The 15,769-nt window shown below is 57.3% G+C and overlaps 1 protein-coding gene across 2 annotated transcripts; it reads left to right on the top strand.

Moving 5' to 3' along the window:
* The first annotated feature begins 2,965 nt into the window (after window positions 1-2,965).
* TFAP4 (transcription factor AP-4) lies at window positions 2,966-15,222 on the top strand. Of its 2 annotated transcripts, none has more exons than XM_061401032.1 (7): window positions 2,966-3,383; window positions 11,047-11,212; window positions 11,318-11,416; window positions 11,819-11,989; window positions 12,480-12,620; window positions 13,266-13,421; window positions 14,234-15,222. In XM_061401032.1, the coding sequence occupies exons 2-7, from the start codon at window positions 11,138-11,140 to the stop codon at window positions 14,417-14,419; spliced, it is 828 nt and encodes a 275-aa protein (XP_061257016.1). In that variant the 5' UTR covers window positions 2,966-3,383; window positions 11,047-11,137; the 3' UTR covers window positions 14,420-15,222. The 2 variants fall into 2 exon arrangements, with proteins under 2 accessions (XP_061257016.1, XP_061257015.1); XM_061401031.1 differs by having other exon boundaries at window positions 2,972-3,442.
* The last annotated feature ends 547 nt before the right edge of the window (window positions 15,223-15,769 follow it).

Here is a 15,769-nt window from a genome sequence, read left to right as displayed (position 1 = left end):
GGAACCTGTGAATAAGTTACCTTCTATGGCAAAAGGGACTTTGAAGATATAATTAAGTTAAGGATCTTGAGATGGGGAAATTATTCCTGATTATCTGCTTGGGCCCAAGGTCATCAATAAGGGAGTGGTGGGGGGGGCAGTCAGAGTTGCATAAGGAGATGTGATGACTGAAGAAGTTGGAGTGATGCATTCTGAAGATAGAAGGGGCTGGGAGCCAAGAAGGGGTGGGCAACCGCGAGAAGCTGGAAAAGTAAGGAAATGGATTCCCCTTCCTACCCTAGAGCCTTCAGAAGGAATGCAGCCCTGCTGACACCTTGGTTTTAGCCAAATACAACCCATTTGGACGTCTGACCTCCAGAAAGTGTATGTATATGTGTGTGTATATATATATATATAATTTTTTTTTTTTAATTGGCTGCACCATGTAGCTTGTGGGATCTCAGTTCCCCTGACCAGGAACCCGGGATTGAACTTGGGCCATGGCCATGAATGTGCAGATTCTAACCACTGGACCAGCAGGTAATTCCCTTGTGCTGTTTTAAGTCACTAAGTTTGTGGTAATTTGTTATAGTAGCAATAGGAAGCTTATACAAATATTAAAAAAAAATTTTTTTTGTTGAAGTGTAGTTGATTTACAGCGTTGTATTAATTTTTGCTGTACAGCGAAGTGATTGAGTTTTTAATATATATATATTCTTTTCCATTATGGTTTATCGCAGGATATTGAATACTGTGCTATACACTAGAACCTTGTTGTTTATCCGTCCTATATATAATAGTTTTCATCTGTTAATCCCGAACTCCCACTCCATTCCTCCTCCCTCTTTGGCAACCGTGAGTCTGTTCTCTCTGTCTGTCTGTGTTTCTGTTTCTTAGATATGGTCATTTGTGTCATATTTTAGATTCCACGTGCAAATAACTTTTACATTCCCTTTAAAGAAAGTTTGCTGATGCCTAATTTAGAGTAAGAAGGGGAGGGGGAAGGTCCAAGGATCAAAGTGATTTTGCGGAACAGCCTCTGAGAACTCCAGAGGGCACAGTGGCCCGAATTTAGGAGTCGGGAAGGAAGTAAGAAAGGGTCAGAGGTAGGGGGTCTACAGAGCCTCCTGGGAATGAAAAATAGCCTGGAGGAACTTCTTTGGTGGCCCAGTGGTAAAGAATTCGCCTTTCAATGCGAGGGATACAGGTTTGACCCTTGGTTAGGCAACTAAGCCGAGGTACCACAACTAGAGAAGCCCACTGGCTGCGACAAAGACCCAACACACCCAAAAAGAAAAAAACCAGCCCGGAGTTTGGGGACTTCTCATGCTACTATCATGAAGGAGGTGACGGGAAAAGAGTTGGGTGGGTGGTGAGGGCAGTGGTATTTCAGGTGTTGGTCCAGCTGAGCCAGGGGTGTGGGTTTGTGCCAGGGGGTGTGGTTTTGTGCATTGGAGACAAGACAGGGCCCTAGAAGAGAAGGTGCCTTTGGCAGAAATGGGGAGGCCAGTTGGAGTGACAGTGTGCCCAGGGAACCAGGCTCCGGCTGGGTCAAGGGATTTCTGAAGAAGACAGAGCAAGGGGTGGACGCACTTCCCCCAGCTCTCCTTCATTCATTCACCAGGCATTGTGGACGCTGCGCAGTGTACACAGTTAAGTGGCCCTGTATCCTCTACTGTCTCCGATGTCATCCTTCCTGCTCCCGCAATGAAGCGTCCCAGGGACCCCCGATGTTACCTAACAGCTGACTTGAAGGATTGCAAAACATTCAGGCAAAACTGCCAGGCCTCTATAAGGGGCTCCGAATATCTAAAAACAACAACATTTCCTAATCATAACAGTAATCCTTGTTATTACGAGGGTTTCAATTGGGAGGCGCGATCTGGGCGGGAACCTGGAAGGCGGATGGGATTGGGAAAGGCGGTGGGCAGGAGAAAGGACATTCCAAGGCAGGCGCGGTCTTCCTGAGCCAGGGGCCAACCTCCAGGAGCCGGGGGAGGGGACGCGGGAAGCGGGGGACGGAAGCTCGCCGGCCAGGAGTCCTTTCCTCCTCAGTCCCAGGCCTTCACCCTTGGTAGAGAGCGCACCCTGCCGGGGGAGCGAGTCTCGCCCTAGCTTCGCCACGAATGGGCAGCTGCAGCCTTCCGCCTGCCCAGGCCAAGCTTCGGCGGGCCTCTCGCTGTCCAGCCTCCCAGCGGAGGGCTAAAGAGAAGCGGACAGGAGGCGACCCGCAGCAGCCACCGGACCTTCGGGCCGCGCCGGCAGCCGGCCTCCGGGTCTGCTGCTGTGCTGGCCCGCCTCCACCCTTCCCTCCCAGCCCGGGCCCCTGCTGCCTAAGGCAGCCCCAGGATCTGAGGCGCCCGGCGCTCCCCCACCCCCACCCCTTTGCCCTCCCCTCTCCAGCTCCGGGATTCCCAGGTTCCGGCGCCCAGGCCGAGCGGCCAGCAGCGGGCAGCTGGGCAGGGAAGGAGTGAGGGAGGGAGCCGTTCGGCCTCTGAAGTCGGCCCCAAGTTACATGTGGGAAGCGGTGGCTGTGACGCAAGTTTCCAGGGGGCCCTGGGCTTGGAGGGAGAGCGCCAGAGCGGCTCCTCTTGGAGCAGTTGCAACCGTAAAAAAGAAAAAAAACAAAAAAGCCCCGAGCAGCACCCAGGCCGCCTTCGGCTTCGCCGGGCCCAGCAGCGCGCTCCCGCCCCGCGAGGGTCTTCGAGGGCGCAGACCCTGTACCGGGCAGTCCCCGTCGGACCCCGGGCGCACAAGCTGGGCTCCCTAGCTGTGGCTGGCCGTTTCTTTTTTTTTTTTTTGCTACGCTTGCCAACCTGTCAGCTGATGGACCTCATCACCCATAGTGGCGCATGTAGCTCGGCCGCAGCTCGCTCCATTCACGCCGCGCCCCCAAGGCCGCCCGCGGCCCCCGCACCCGGAGCTGGAGTGGGGGGTGGCCCGCAGACCGGGGCCACCACCCGCCCCCGGGGGCCCGCGCCCCTCTCGCCCCGGCCTCGCGCCGCCCGGGGGGCGCTGCAAATAGTCCTTTGTTTACATGCAATTCCTTACTCCGCGGAAGGAGGCCGGGGGAGTGCTGAGTTTTCACCAGCTGTTTCCCGCCTTGAAACAGACATCTGATCAGCTGCAAACACACACACACACACAGACACACACACACACACACACATACACACGCCCGGGGAGGCAGGCCGGAGAGACCTCCCTCCCGCCCCTCCCGCCCGCCTCCCTCCCCTCGCCGCCGCCGCAGCCAGCATCTGGGACCGGCCGATTCTGCACCTCCGTCCGGCGCTGCCCTTTGATTCGGATTTCCATCTTGCATTCTCCGGCGGACCGCGGGACCTGGCTCGTGCAAAGGAGGGGGGCCGATCGCTATGGAGTATTTCATGATGCCCACTCAGAAGGTGCCCTCTTTGCAACATTTCAGGAAAACAGAGAAAGAAGTGATAGGAGGGCTCTGTAGGTGTGTACTCCTCCTCCCCCTCACCCCCTTCCCACGATTGCAGCCCCCGGCCAGTCCGCCCGGGCGGGCGCGCGTGTGCGTACGCATGGCCCGCGCCGCGGACCCTCTCGCCTTTCTTATCCGCCGAGGCGGCTGCAGCCCCGCGCGCCAGGCTTGGGCCGTCTGGGGACCTTCCTCCCTCGGAACGTGGGGGCCCCGAGCGGCTCCGGTCACTTTTGTCCGCTGCAGGCGGGCGAGTCGCGACGTTTGTAAATTGCAAACAGACCCACGTGGTTCTGCAGCAGTCCCGGCCATGCTTGGTGCTGGTGGCTTCCCCCCCGCGCTTCCTCCTCCCCCCTCCCGCGGCGGCTTCCTTCCTCTCCCTCCTTCATCGCTCTCTCTGGGCCCCCCCACTCCAAGGGAGACTGGGGGGCCCGTGTCGCGCGTGGGGCCAAGGGGCCAGGGGCTACAATGCAGCCATGCCGCGGCTCCGGGCGCGGGGAGGGGGGTGCGGGGAGCCGGGTGGTTGTGAGTGTTTGCTGGGACCGGGGCTGCAGCGGGGTCGGGGGGGGGTGCTGGAGAGGGGGTGAGGGAGTGGGCGGGACCCGGGAGGCCAGCGCGGCCCGCCGGGAGCGCCGCGGACCCGGGCACGTTGGCGGCCGCTTGCTAGCTCGCCGCCCGCGCCCGGGCGCTGTTTACTAGCGAGGCCTGGACGTGACTCTGCAGCCCTCTTGGAGTAGGCGGACCTCCGCGCGCAGCCTTGCGGGAGCTGTAGTTCTCCGTGCCGCGTCGGTGCGGCATTGTGGGAGTTGTAGGCGCGCCCAGGCCATGCTTTACCCGCACAAAGCTCGGCCCCCGCGGGCGGGATGGGCGAGGCAGGCCGGGTAGGGGGCTTTTTGGGGAGTGGGCACCGTAGGCCACCCCTAGTCTCGCCGGATCTCTGCCCGCCGCATGTAGGCCTCGGCTGCAAACTTTCGTGTCTCACGCCCCTCCCCCCAGTCATAAACCGAAAGCATCCAGTTGCCCAGCCGGCTGGGTGGGTGGGTGGTCCAAGATCCGTAGGCGTCCCCAGGACCTGCTCCCTAAATTTGGCCCGGGTTGCTCCGGGATCTATCCTTTGCAGAAGAGTAATGGGTTAGGGGAATCGCCCTGGACACTTGTTAAAATGCACACGCCCGCAATTCCGATCGCTAGAAGGGCCTGTGTATCAGCATACTGAACACTGCGGGACGGCGATACCGCGTGGGTTGTTCTCTGCGGGTCCAAGTTTGGGACCTGTGGCTCCTTTCCTCCCGTGCGGCTTTCGGAGAGAAATGGCTCCCCAGGGCTGGGGCCACGTGCTCTGCCGCCCCGGGCAGGCAAGGCGGGGATTGAGGGAGGAGGAGTCGCAGGCGGTGTGGCCAAGGCTGGTGGACACCGCGGGCTGCAGAAACCAGGCTAGGGGGAGGTTGCTGCACACGTATACATCGTTTCCGCCCCTTCTCCCCTCACAGGGCTCCTGCCTTAACTACTCTCAAGTTCAAGGTGGTAGGCAGTCAGCAGTCCTGAGTGTTGGCCCTTCCCCAAGGTCCGTCCACCTGGAGGACTTAGCTGTAATAAGCGAAAAGAAAAAGAAAACAATTCTGGAGCTTGTAATACGTTGTAGGGTGTCGTTTTGCAAGACTTCTCTAATCAAACTGTTAACAATCTTCCTCTGTTAGTTAAGTGGCTTTATGATTTCTGTGTGGGTGGAGGACACAGGTTTGGGAAGGAACAGGTAGGGCAAGTGGTGGGGCTGGGACTTGAACTCTGATCCCTGCTCTTACCCTGAACTGCTGATTGCTCTGGGAAGGGAAGGCTGGGTAGTGAGGAGGTGGGTTGAGCTGCCCCAGATGCTGGAGCGGACATCCTGGGCCCGACCTCAGGCAGGCGTGGCAACATAGGACCCTCTGGCCACAAAGCCTGAGCCTTGGCTGAGTCCTCTCTGGGCCCCCTAGGACTCCAGCTTGACCTGTTTCTGTTCCAAGCCCCACTTCGGAGAAATCCAGCAGTTCCTTAGGGACCAAGTGCTCCAGGCTTGGGCACGGGGACTGCTTGGCTTGCCCAGCTGTGAGGCAGTTGTCAGCCTATGTGCTGGGTGTGGAGTTGGGGCCTCTGGGTTTATTCATTTTCAGACGGAGCTGCCGGATGAGGTAGGATTGAGTGTGGGTTGGGCAGGACCTTCTGGCCGGATATACTGGCTTCTCAGGCTGGTGGACTTTGCTCCATCCCTCGTTGACTAGCAGGGCTCCCTGCTTCTCTTCTCCTTCTCCCAGACCTGCCTGCTGGAGTGAACCGTACTGGACCGTGGGCGGGGGTGGGGGTGGGATGGAATGGGCGTACCTGACAGCGGCACCCTCACACACTGTGTGGTTTTGGACCCGTTGCCTAACTGCTCTCAGCGTCTGTAAAATGAAGCACCTGTGAAGCTTGGCTATGCGTGTGGAAAGTGCCTGGTAGCTATTAAGTGGCGCTCGGATTCTTAGAATCAGGAGCGTGGTGGTCTTAAAGAGTTTAGCTGCCCGCTGCCAGGGAGAAAGAGGCCAGCTCCCCTCAGAGGGAGCTACAGAACAATTAGGGGCTTTGGAGTGTGTGTTGGGTCCCTGGTCTGGTATTTACGAGACACTTACTTTGTGCTGGGGCTTCCCAGGTGGTGCTAGTGGTAAAGGCTCCACCTGCCAGTGCAGGAGACACAAGAGACACAGGTTCAATCCCTGGGTGGGGAAGATCCCATGGAGGAGGCATGGCAACCCACTCTAGTATCCTTGCCTGGAGAATCCCATGGACAGAGGAGCCTGGTGGGCTACAGTCCATGGGGTCGCAAAGAGTCGGACATGGCTGAGTGACTAAGCATACACACACCATGTGCTGGGATTGAAGACACCTCAATGAACTAGAACTTGCCCCTCTCCTAAGAGATGGAAGTCTCATGGTGCTACAGAGTCTTGTCAGTTTCCTTAGATGCATGAATTCTGGAGTCTGGGGTACAGACTCTGGAAAAGCAAAGCATCTCGATACCCCCGATCTCTCTCTTATTTATTTACTTTTCTGTTTACCTGTCTGCGCTGGGTCTTAGTTGTGGCATGCAGGATCTTCGATCTTCATTGCAGCATGAGGGATCTGTAGTTGTGGCATGAGAACATTGAGCTGCAGCATGTGGAATCTAGTTCCCTGACCAGGGATCAAACCCAGGCCCGCCTGCACTGGGAGCTCAGAGTCTTAGCCACTGGACCACCAGAGAAGTCCTCCTCCTCCATCTCTTTTAAACTTCACTATGACCCTGTGAAGTGAGGCAGTATGTGCCCATTTTTTGAATGGGGAAACTGAGGCTTCAAGAGACAAAGTGCCTAAGCTTGGGATTCCACAGCTAGTAAGTGGCAGGACTGGAGTTTCCACTAGAACCCAATACAGGCCTCCCTCTGACAGGCTGAAGGAACTGGGGGGAGGGGGTGTTTCTGATGGGGACAGTCCGGACATGGTTTGTTCTGGAACCGTAGGCAGGGTGTATGGATGGAAGCAACGGGCATGGGCCAGGGCCTCAGGCTGCTTCAGTAGCTGCCGCAGGAGAAGGATGGGGCCTTGGGCATCCTTGGTGAGAGGGTCATCTTCCTCCTGTCCTCCTTTTTGGGGTATAGGAAAAACTCCAAGTGGGCTTTCCCACCTCTGACTGTGTAGACATTGAGTGGTAGGTTTGTGAATGACTTTGGGGCAGCGTGAAACGAGAGCTCTCAATGGCTAATTTGAGGCTGGAGCTGGGTGGGTATTGGGGGGTGGGTGTGGGGAATGGGATACCCATTTGCACTTGGGCTGGGCAGAAGGGAAGGGTATAGGTTGGGATCTAGACTTGAAGAGCCTGCTTCCTGCCCTTGAGCCTCTGGTTGGGATGCCAGGGTTATTCGGTGGGGAGGGAGGGAGGGGTTGTTGTGGGGGTACCCTGAGAGTGGGAGCGGCAGCTCTGGTCTTGGCACTGGAGCCTCTGCCACCAGCTGCCCAACCCCAGGAGACCGGCTGGTTGAGGGCTGTCAAGGAGGGAGAGGAGAGAGAGAGAGTGTCTGTGGACCAGGCCTCACCGCTGACCTGGGGATTCTGAAGTTGATGTGAAAGAGTGGAAGGACCTTACAATTACTATAAATCCGGTGTACTTCTGCAAAACTCAGAAAGATATGTAAGGAACTTCCAGGCATTTGCAGAAAAACCCACTTTATCTAGTACAGTAGCAGCTGGAAATGCTAATTAGCCATCCTTTATAGGAACCCCTGGCAGGCCAGCAGTCAGAACCCCTGGTTAGTCGTGATTCCACTCATCAGAACTTTGGGTTAGTCTGCATTCTATTAAAGAAACTTCCAGGACTATTTAGGTGAGTTGGTCTTGGTGGCAGCCCAAATCCCTATGAGGAACTGTGGCTTTGGGGTGAAGTCTGTTTTCTGAGCTTAAGTCTGCACGAGCTTAACCAGCAGCTGGTTCCTGAACCAGGAGGCAGGGCTGAGGGACTTGGTGCTGAAGGGGACAGCATGGACCATTCGGAAGAGCCAGGCCCCCTTCCCTCTGGGGAGGTTTGGGGCTTTCAGGCCTGGGGTCCTGTGGTCTCCTTTGGTGTCACCCCACCTTGTGGGCATCCTGGGGAGAAGGGAGGGGCCAGAGGTTGGCTCCCCAGGGCTGAGGTTTCCTGAGCAGATGAGTGGGCTGGTGGGGTGCAGGCGGGGTAGGGGGTGGGTTGTTGGGTTCTGGCTTCAGGCTGGAGAGTTGGTGAGTCTCGGCTGGGAGGCAGGGGGGCTACAGGGCTGTATGTGAGCCCTCAGTAAAGGGTGCTGCCCTCAGGCAGGGGAGGAGAGCATGCATTTTGGCTCCTGCAAGTGCCTGTTGTATCCTGCTGTGGCTGCCGGACCTTGGTTGGGCATACCAGTTCCCCTCCCAGAACCCTGGATTCCTCATTGCAGCTCAGCCACTAGGTGTCCATGGGGGTCAAGGAAAAATACAAAAAAGTCCTGTGAATGGCAGTAAGAGCTGACCCGTTGACAGTGCACACCTGTGCGCAGCCTCTCTACGCGGTGACCATCACCTGTCTGTCAGGGCATCTGTGGCGCTGGGATCGGGGTTCAAGTCCCAGCTTCAGCATGCACCAAAGCTGTTCCCTTCCCAAGCCTCAGTGTCTTCATCTCATCAGGCCACTTGACTCAGAGGATGATTGAGATGGTTCAGTGAGATAATTGCAGCGAAGTGAGTCTTTAGCACATTATGTTAAGAACTTAAGACTTTTTACTTTAAAGAAAAAAAAAAAAAGACTTTTTACTTTTTTAATTTTTTTGGCCACACCAAGTGGCTTGCAGGATCTTAGTTCCCCAACCAGGGGTGGGTTAAACCCGGGCCCCCAGCAGTGAAAGCACCAGTCCTAATTCTCAAGACTTTAAAGAAAACAGTAACTCTGTGGCTAGGCTCTACAGGTGGGCCTTCTGGAAGGGCCAGCACTCAGAGTGGCCCAGGGGTGCAGGTGGGGCTCCTTTTTGACCCTATAATGCTCTGGTCAGCTCTGGTCTTTGGGCATCACCAGGAGGGAACCCAGGGAATGGGTAAGTGGGGGCGTCTCTCCCTGTATCTCTCCGGGTGGGGGAATAGGAAACTCCCAGATGGATGTCAGTCACCAGGTTCATTGGCTTCCTGGACATCTCTCCCCATCTCTTTAATCCACCTGCTGCAGAGGGTATGCAGGGCGCTGGCAGGCCTGGGGCCCAGACTGAGCTCTGATCTCCCTTCTCCCCCCACCGGCAAAGGGCAGGCAAGCCACTGTGCATCAGGTCTCTGACCTTCATTTTCTCTTTTTCTCCATCACCCCCACTGTGTGGGTGCATGCTAAGTCACTTCAGTCATGTCCTACTCTTTGCAACCCTATGGACTATATAGTCCGGCAGGCTCCTCTGTCCATGGGATTCTCCAGGCAAGAATCCTGGAGTGGGTTGCCATTTCCTTCTGCAGGGGATCTTCCCCACCCAGGGATCGAACCCCCGTCTCTTATGTCTCCTGCATTGGCAGGTGGGTTCTTTACCACTAGCACCACCCGGGAAGCTTCCCACTGTCAGGTCAGGGAAACTGAGAGAAGTGAGGTGCCCCTGGCCCGGAAATGGGGGAGCCAGGTGCCCGGCTAACCAGGAAACCACATCCCTCCCATTCTGAGCCCTCAGTCTCATTTGTAAATGGGGGGTCATGGGCCCCCTTTTCCAGTGCTGTGAGGGAACTGTATCTTGGCGGTGGGGTTGGGGGGCTCCCAGGGAGACGCTGGGGCTGCTGGTGGAGGACAGGGCTGGTCTATGGACCCCTGGCAGCAGCTGATGTGAAGCTTGCTCCCAGCTCACCCCTAGCCGACCACCCTCACGTGGCAACAGGAGGCAGAGACCCAGGAAGGGGCAAGGGCAAGTTCAGGGGGTCGCTCAGGGGAATGAGGAGAGACAGGTGGGGTGGGTGGGGGCCAGGAAGACCTTAGTCTCCAGCTGCGGGAGATGCGCTCCCCTCCTCGGTTTCCCAACAAACTCCTTTTTTCCTGGGGGTGGTCAGAGGGGCCAGGGCACCTGCCTCTGAGCGCAGGCTGCTCCGCCATCGACGGAACAAAGCTGCTCAGAACCGTCTCCCCGCGTTTCCCCAGATCTGGGGGTGTGAGCTGTCTTGGCCCGGGCCTGGACCAGGTCACCCCAGGAGGGCCCCTCAGGAGGAAGCTGGGGCTGTGGCTTTGGGTGGGGCCGGTGGCCTCTTCTGGGAGTCTGGCATCTGGAAGCCATCAGGCCGGGGTGGGGGAGTTGCAGGAGAGGGCCAGGGAGGGGAGCCTCCCTCTTCCAGGCCACACACAGGCCCACCCCTCGGGAGCAGTGGCGTTGGGCCCACAGCCCCGCTGCTGGCTCTGTCTCCCGCCAACGCCTCTCAGCCTGCAGCCTCGTCCCCTTCCACTGGCTGCCTCTCCTGCGAGGTGCGATCACATACTACGCAATAACATCGCTTGCTGTGTGCTGGGAGTCTCGCTTCTCTGGCCCAGGGTGGGCCTGCCTTTCAGGGTGGGTGGGCTTGGGGACAAACTGTCGGTAGCAGGTGCTGGCTGGGTCCTCTTCCTGGAGCGACTGGTACTCGGCTTGTCTTGGCAGTCTTAGCACAGTGTCTTGGGCTGGGCTGGGGTCTTACGTAGCAGCGTATGTGGCTGTGGAGATGGGAAGGGAGGAGGGACATCTTCCTCCATCGTCAAGCCTGCGACCCTGAAGGAGGGGGCCCTGGGGGCACAGCAAGGAGCTCAGAGGTGTCCCAAGAGCAGGTGTCTCTGATTATCACCTGAGGCCACCCACATCCAATCACAGGGATTCTTAGCCATGTGGGTTTCCCGGTCCCACAGAGGCCTGTGGGCCAGACAATGGGGTCAAGACTTGGGGTCCACACACTGACGTTGACAGCCAGAACATGCTACTCCATCAGCTCCCTGGTCTGCTGGGGGGTGTAGGCATGAGACAGAGCCGGTATATTCTGTAGGGGCAGCTTGCCTGTTACACTTGGGCCCTCTGGAGATGAAGACAGGGTCCCACTGGGAACCAGGCATGGAGGGCACCCAGCCTGAGCCCGTCCCTGTTCTCCCGTAGCCTGGCCAACATTCCACTGACCCCTGAGACTCAGCGGGACCAGGAGCGGCGGATTCGGCGGGAGATCGCCAACAGCAACGAGCGGAGGCGCATGCAAAGCATCAACGCGGGCTTCCAGTCCCTCAAGACCCTCATCCCCCACACAGATGGAGAGAAGCTCAGCAAGGTGAGCGAGTGCCAGGAGGACTTCCTGGAGGAGGAGGAGGGCTGGAGGGGGAGACTCGGGAGATACCAATAGTTGGGGTCCCTGACTCGTCCCTCCTGCCCTCAGGCAGCCATTCTCCAGCAGACGGCAGAGTACATCTTCTCCCTGGAGCAGGAGAAGACCCGGCTCCTGCAGCAGAACACACAACTCAAGCGCTTTATCCAGGTAGCACTCTGCCCTCCTCTAGGTGCCCTCTCCCTGGCGTGGGCATGTCCGGGCCCAACCACTGGCTTGGGACTGTGATGTGGCTGTGGGTCCCTTATTTCCTACTGACCTGCCTACTTCTGGCACTTGCCTTCCTGCCCAGGGTCCTGACTTAGCCATGGGCAAGTGCAGTGCAGTGGGGCGGGCTCTAGAAGCAACCGAGTGACTTTGGGAAAGCAGGTCCCTTCTGCCTCCCTTTCCAGCCTTCGCTTGGTGGATTTGCACAGGAGGGCTCCCTCGTGCATGTCCACCTGGGTTTGACAGCTTTGGGGGGCTGCGATGGAGCTCCGCACTGCCCTGGTGGTGGTGGTGGTGATGTATGCAGTGTCACCGCACACTCATCAGCCTCTGGGGGTTCCTCAGGAGCTGAGCGGCTCGTCCCCCAAGCGGCGGCGGGCGGAGGACAAAGACGAGGGCATTGGCTCGCCGGACATCTGGGAGGACGAGAAGGCAGAGGATCTGCGGCGGGAGATGATCGAGCTGCGGCAGCAACTGGACAAGGAGCGCTCAGTGCGCATGATGCTGGAGGAGCAGGTGAGGCGGGCGGGGTGAGGCAGACGAGGCTATGCTGTTGGCTCGGAGCTCCTGCTTTGTGCCTGCCAGGGCTGGGAGTTGGGTGTCTGGTGGGGTGATCAGTGGGGAGCAAACCAGACAGGTTCCTGCCCTGCGGGGGGGTGGTCCCTGTCAGCGCCTGGGGAGATGAGTCAGAGGCACTCACACTGTAAACACGCATCCGTGGTAAAGGCCACAGTGGATCAGTGGGCATCAGCGAGGGGGGATCTGGGCTGGTTCCACCCCACAGTTTCCTTGTGAGGGTGGGAGGAGCAGAGAGGGGAGAAGGTGCTCCAGGCAGAGGGAACTACATGGGCAAAGGCCTGGGGCTGGAGGTAGGCAGGGAGGGAGCACAGCCTGAGGGAGGGAGAGGAGTCAGCTTGGGCCCTGCGGCTATGGTGCAGGACTTTGGTCTCCATCCTGAATATGTTTCGAAGGGCCCCACCCCTGAGCCCTACTGCTCCACCCCCAGGTCCGCTCCCTGGAGGCCCACATGTACCCGGAAAAGCTCAAGGTGATTGCACAGCAGGTGCAGCTGCAGCAGCAGCAGGAGCAGGTCCGGCTGCTGCACCAGGAGAAGCTGGAGCGGGAACAGCAGCACCTGCGGACCCAGGTGAGCGGGAGGGGCCTGCAGGGGCCACCCACACCTGGGCCAGGGCTCTCAGACCCAACGTCAGTGCCACCGGGCGTCCAGCAGGGCTGACCCAGGGCCTCAGTCGAAGTAGTGTAGACATTCCTGGCTCCCAGGTGTCTTGCATACATGATTACGTTGACTCCTTATAGCAGCGCTTTGAGGCCTGAGCTGTTATTACTCCTGTTTTACTGATGATGAACTGGAGGCACAGAAAGGTTCACTAACACACCCAAGATTTCTCAGTGAAGTGGGGCCGGGATTTGAACCCTGGCCATCTAGATTCAGTCTGAACTCCCAACCACCACTGTATTTATTAAATGTGAATTGCTGGCATGGCTCTGGAGAGGGAAGGCCCGTGCAGTCTCAGATGGTCAGAAGTCCCTCTCCAGGCCACCTTGCCTTCATTTCTTAAAATAAGAGGGGTGGGAGGGGTCATGATTTGGGCATCCCCGAGCTGTGAGTGAAGGAGGTTGATGGGCTGCTGGGGTGTTTGGTGGAGGCTCCCCAGGTGGTGGGCGGAGGGAGATGGTTTGGAGGACTGTCCCGCACCCTCTGTGATGGACGGAAGGGAAGGGGCTTCTCCTAGAATCTTTGCAGAGAGACTGAGGGCCCCTTGTCTCGCAGCTCCTGCCCACTCCGGCCCCCACCCACCACCCCACGGTGATAGTGCCGGCGCCGGCACCCCCTCCCTCCCACCACATCAACGTCGTCACAATGGGCCCCTCCTCGGTCATCAACTCTGTTTCAACATCCCGGCAAAATCTGGACACCATTGTGCAGGTACCTGGCCCTGGGGAGAGGGCAGTACTTGGGGGCTGCCCCCTGGGAACAGGCCCTTTGGGCGGAGATTAGAAAGTGGGGGAGTGGAGGGGATAGAGACAGGGATATTGAGCATTGAGTAGGGGGAGGAGGTCTGGAAGCCAGATGGGTCTCCATCTCTGCATCCTGGGTGAGGGGCAGAGAGGGAGGGACCGGATGGCCGGGAAGACCCCATTCCTTCCCTCGTGGGGGTTTGCTTGGGCTGTCCTTTGTTCCTGGAGCCTCCTGCTTTCAGAGTTCTTGCATCTGTCTATCGGGTTTTGGGATGAGGGTGGAGGTGGAGGAGGAAGAAACAAGGTGCTCAACTCTGAAGGTTGAGCCTGAAGTCCCTGCTATGCCCAGCCTCATGCAGAGATCCCCTTTGGGAGGCCCAATAATATTACAAAGAAAGAAACAACCCAAAGGCCCAAACGCAAAAAAAAAGTTCATTGAAGTCCCAGGAACTTGAGTTGCACCCGGCAAACTGAATAATAAAATTAATAACAGAGACCTTTGGTAAAGCCAACAGGCAGGCTTTTGAAATACATAAATGAGGGAGAGAGGCTTATGACTTCAGGCAGGCTTGCACTGTCCCTCTTCCAAGCCAGATTCAGCTCAGGAGAGAGCTTCTAAAGTTTGTTTTCCCCCTGACTCTGAATGGGCTGCCCCTTTTGCCAGGCTTCCTTCTGGTCCTTTCTGGGGGGGGTGTGGGTGGTAGGGTAGACACTGCTGGAGATGCTGGCGGTCCACACGGCCCCCGCATCCTCACAGCAGCCTCCCCCACTCAAACCCAGGCGATCCAGCACATCGAGGGCACCCAGGGCCAGGAGGAGGAGCAGCGGCGAGCCGTCATCGTGAAGCCGGTCCGCGGCTGCCCCGAGGCCCACGCCTCGGACACCGCCTCCGATTCGGAGGCCTCAGACAGCGACGCCATGGACCAGGGCCGGGAGGAGCTGGCAGGGAACGGGGGGCTTCCCTGACCAGCCCCCCAGCCCTCCTCTCCCTTCTGGGGGCTGGAGGGGGCGGGGCAGCAACTGGGAGAGAGACGAGGGTGAATGAGTGAGAAATTTTTACAAAATTTACGGCGTCATTTGGGTCTCTTTTATGACCTCTTTTTTCAATACTGTAAATCGTCCTTTGAGTGAAGCCGCCCTACCCGAAGTCCGGGGCTGGGGCGGCAGGAGCGCCTGGCAGCACCCGGGCACCTGGGGCTGGGCCTCGGCCCCGGAGGCTGGGGAAGCAGACGTGGAGGTGACTGGCCTCTCTCCGCCAAAAAGCATTTTTTCAATGAAACATGTTTTTAAGAACAGGGAAGAAAATCAAACAAAACCCCAAGGTATTTTTGCCCTCTCCGGAGCCAGCCCGAGACCGTCAGTTTTTAATTACCCCTTCCCTCCTCTTTTTTTGGTGTTCTTTCTCCTTTAAGCACTTACATGGGTTGGGGGTCTGGCTGGGTCGGGGCTCTGGGGGTCCGGGGGTCTCCATTGCTTCTCGGTTGGGGTTTGCTGCTGCCCTTCTCCCTTCCCCTCCCTCACTACCCGGCTCCCCACCTCTCCCTCCAGGTTTCCCATCTTGCACCCCAAAAAAGTCTTTGTCTCTCTCTTTGTTTTGTTTGTTGTTGGTTCTTTTTTGGTTTTGGTTTTTTTTTTTTTTTTACAATTTTGAGGTCTTTGTGTTCAAGGAGAAACTATTATATTTTGTTAAAAAAGTGGGGGGGAAAAAACCAAGAGGCCACTGTGCCTTTATAAAGAAACAAAATAAAGTTTGTACTTTGTTTTTTAGATTCTCTGTCTCCTGGGTGTGTGCTGTCCTGAGGGGCTGGTGAAAGCTCCCTGGGGGTACTGTTTGGGCCTGCTGGAAGGGGACTGGATGTGGATGAGCGTGATTACTCCCCCAACTTATAATTGTGGTGTTATGATGAGAAATCAGGGTCCTGAGATTCCCTGGCTTTACTCTGGGGATTCTGCAAAGATGGGAGATGGTGTTGGGATTGAGGTGAGCAGTTCCCAATTTCTCCTGGGTGGGAGACAGGAGAGAATGAACAGCTAAGCCAATAGTTCCTATCTGCTAGAGAAAGGACACAGGATGTTCAGGGCTCCCAATTGACTGCCACTTCCCTGGCTTGTGTAACGTCTCTGAACCACAGGATCCTCATCTACAGAAGGGAAGGGAGCACTGCAATAAGGTGCAGTGTTTAAAAGCTCAGGTCCTGGAGTCGGTCTGGTGTTGATCAGTTTCACCTCGGCCACATCTCTTGATCTTTGAGACTCAGTTTTCTCTTCTGAAAGTTGGGAATCATAAGGGCTCAAGGTTAAATTTCTTAATCTTGT

This window comes from Bos javanicus, chromosome 25 (assembly GCF_032452875.1).
Source record: "Bos javanicus breed banteng chromosome 25, ARS-OSU_banteng_1.0, whole genome shotgun sequence".
In the NCBI taxonomy this organism is placed as follows: Eukaryota; Metazoa; Chordata; class Mammalia; order Artiodactyla; family Bovidae; genus Bos; species Bos javanicus.
Note: the sequence above shows the minus strand (reverse complement) of the source record. Positions and strands in the feature narration are given on the sequence as shown.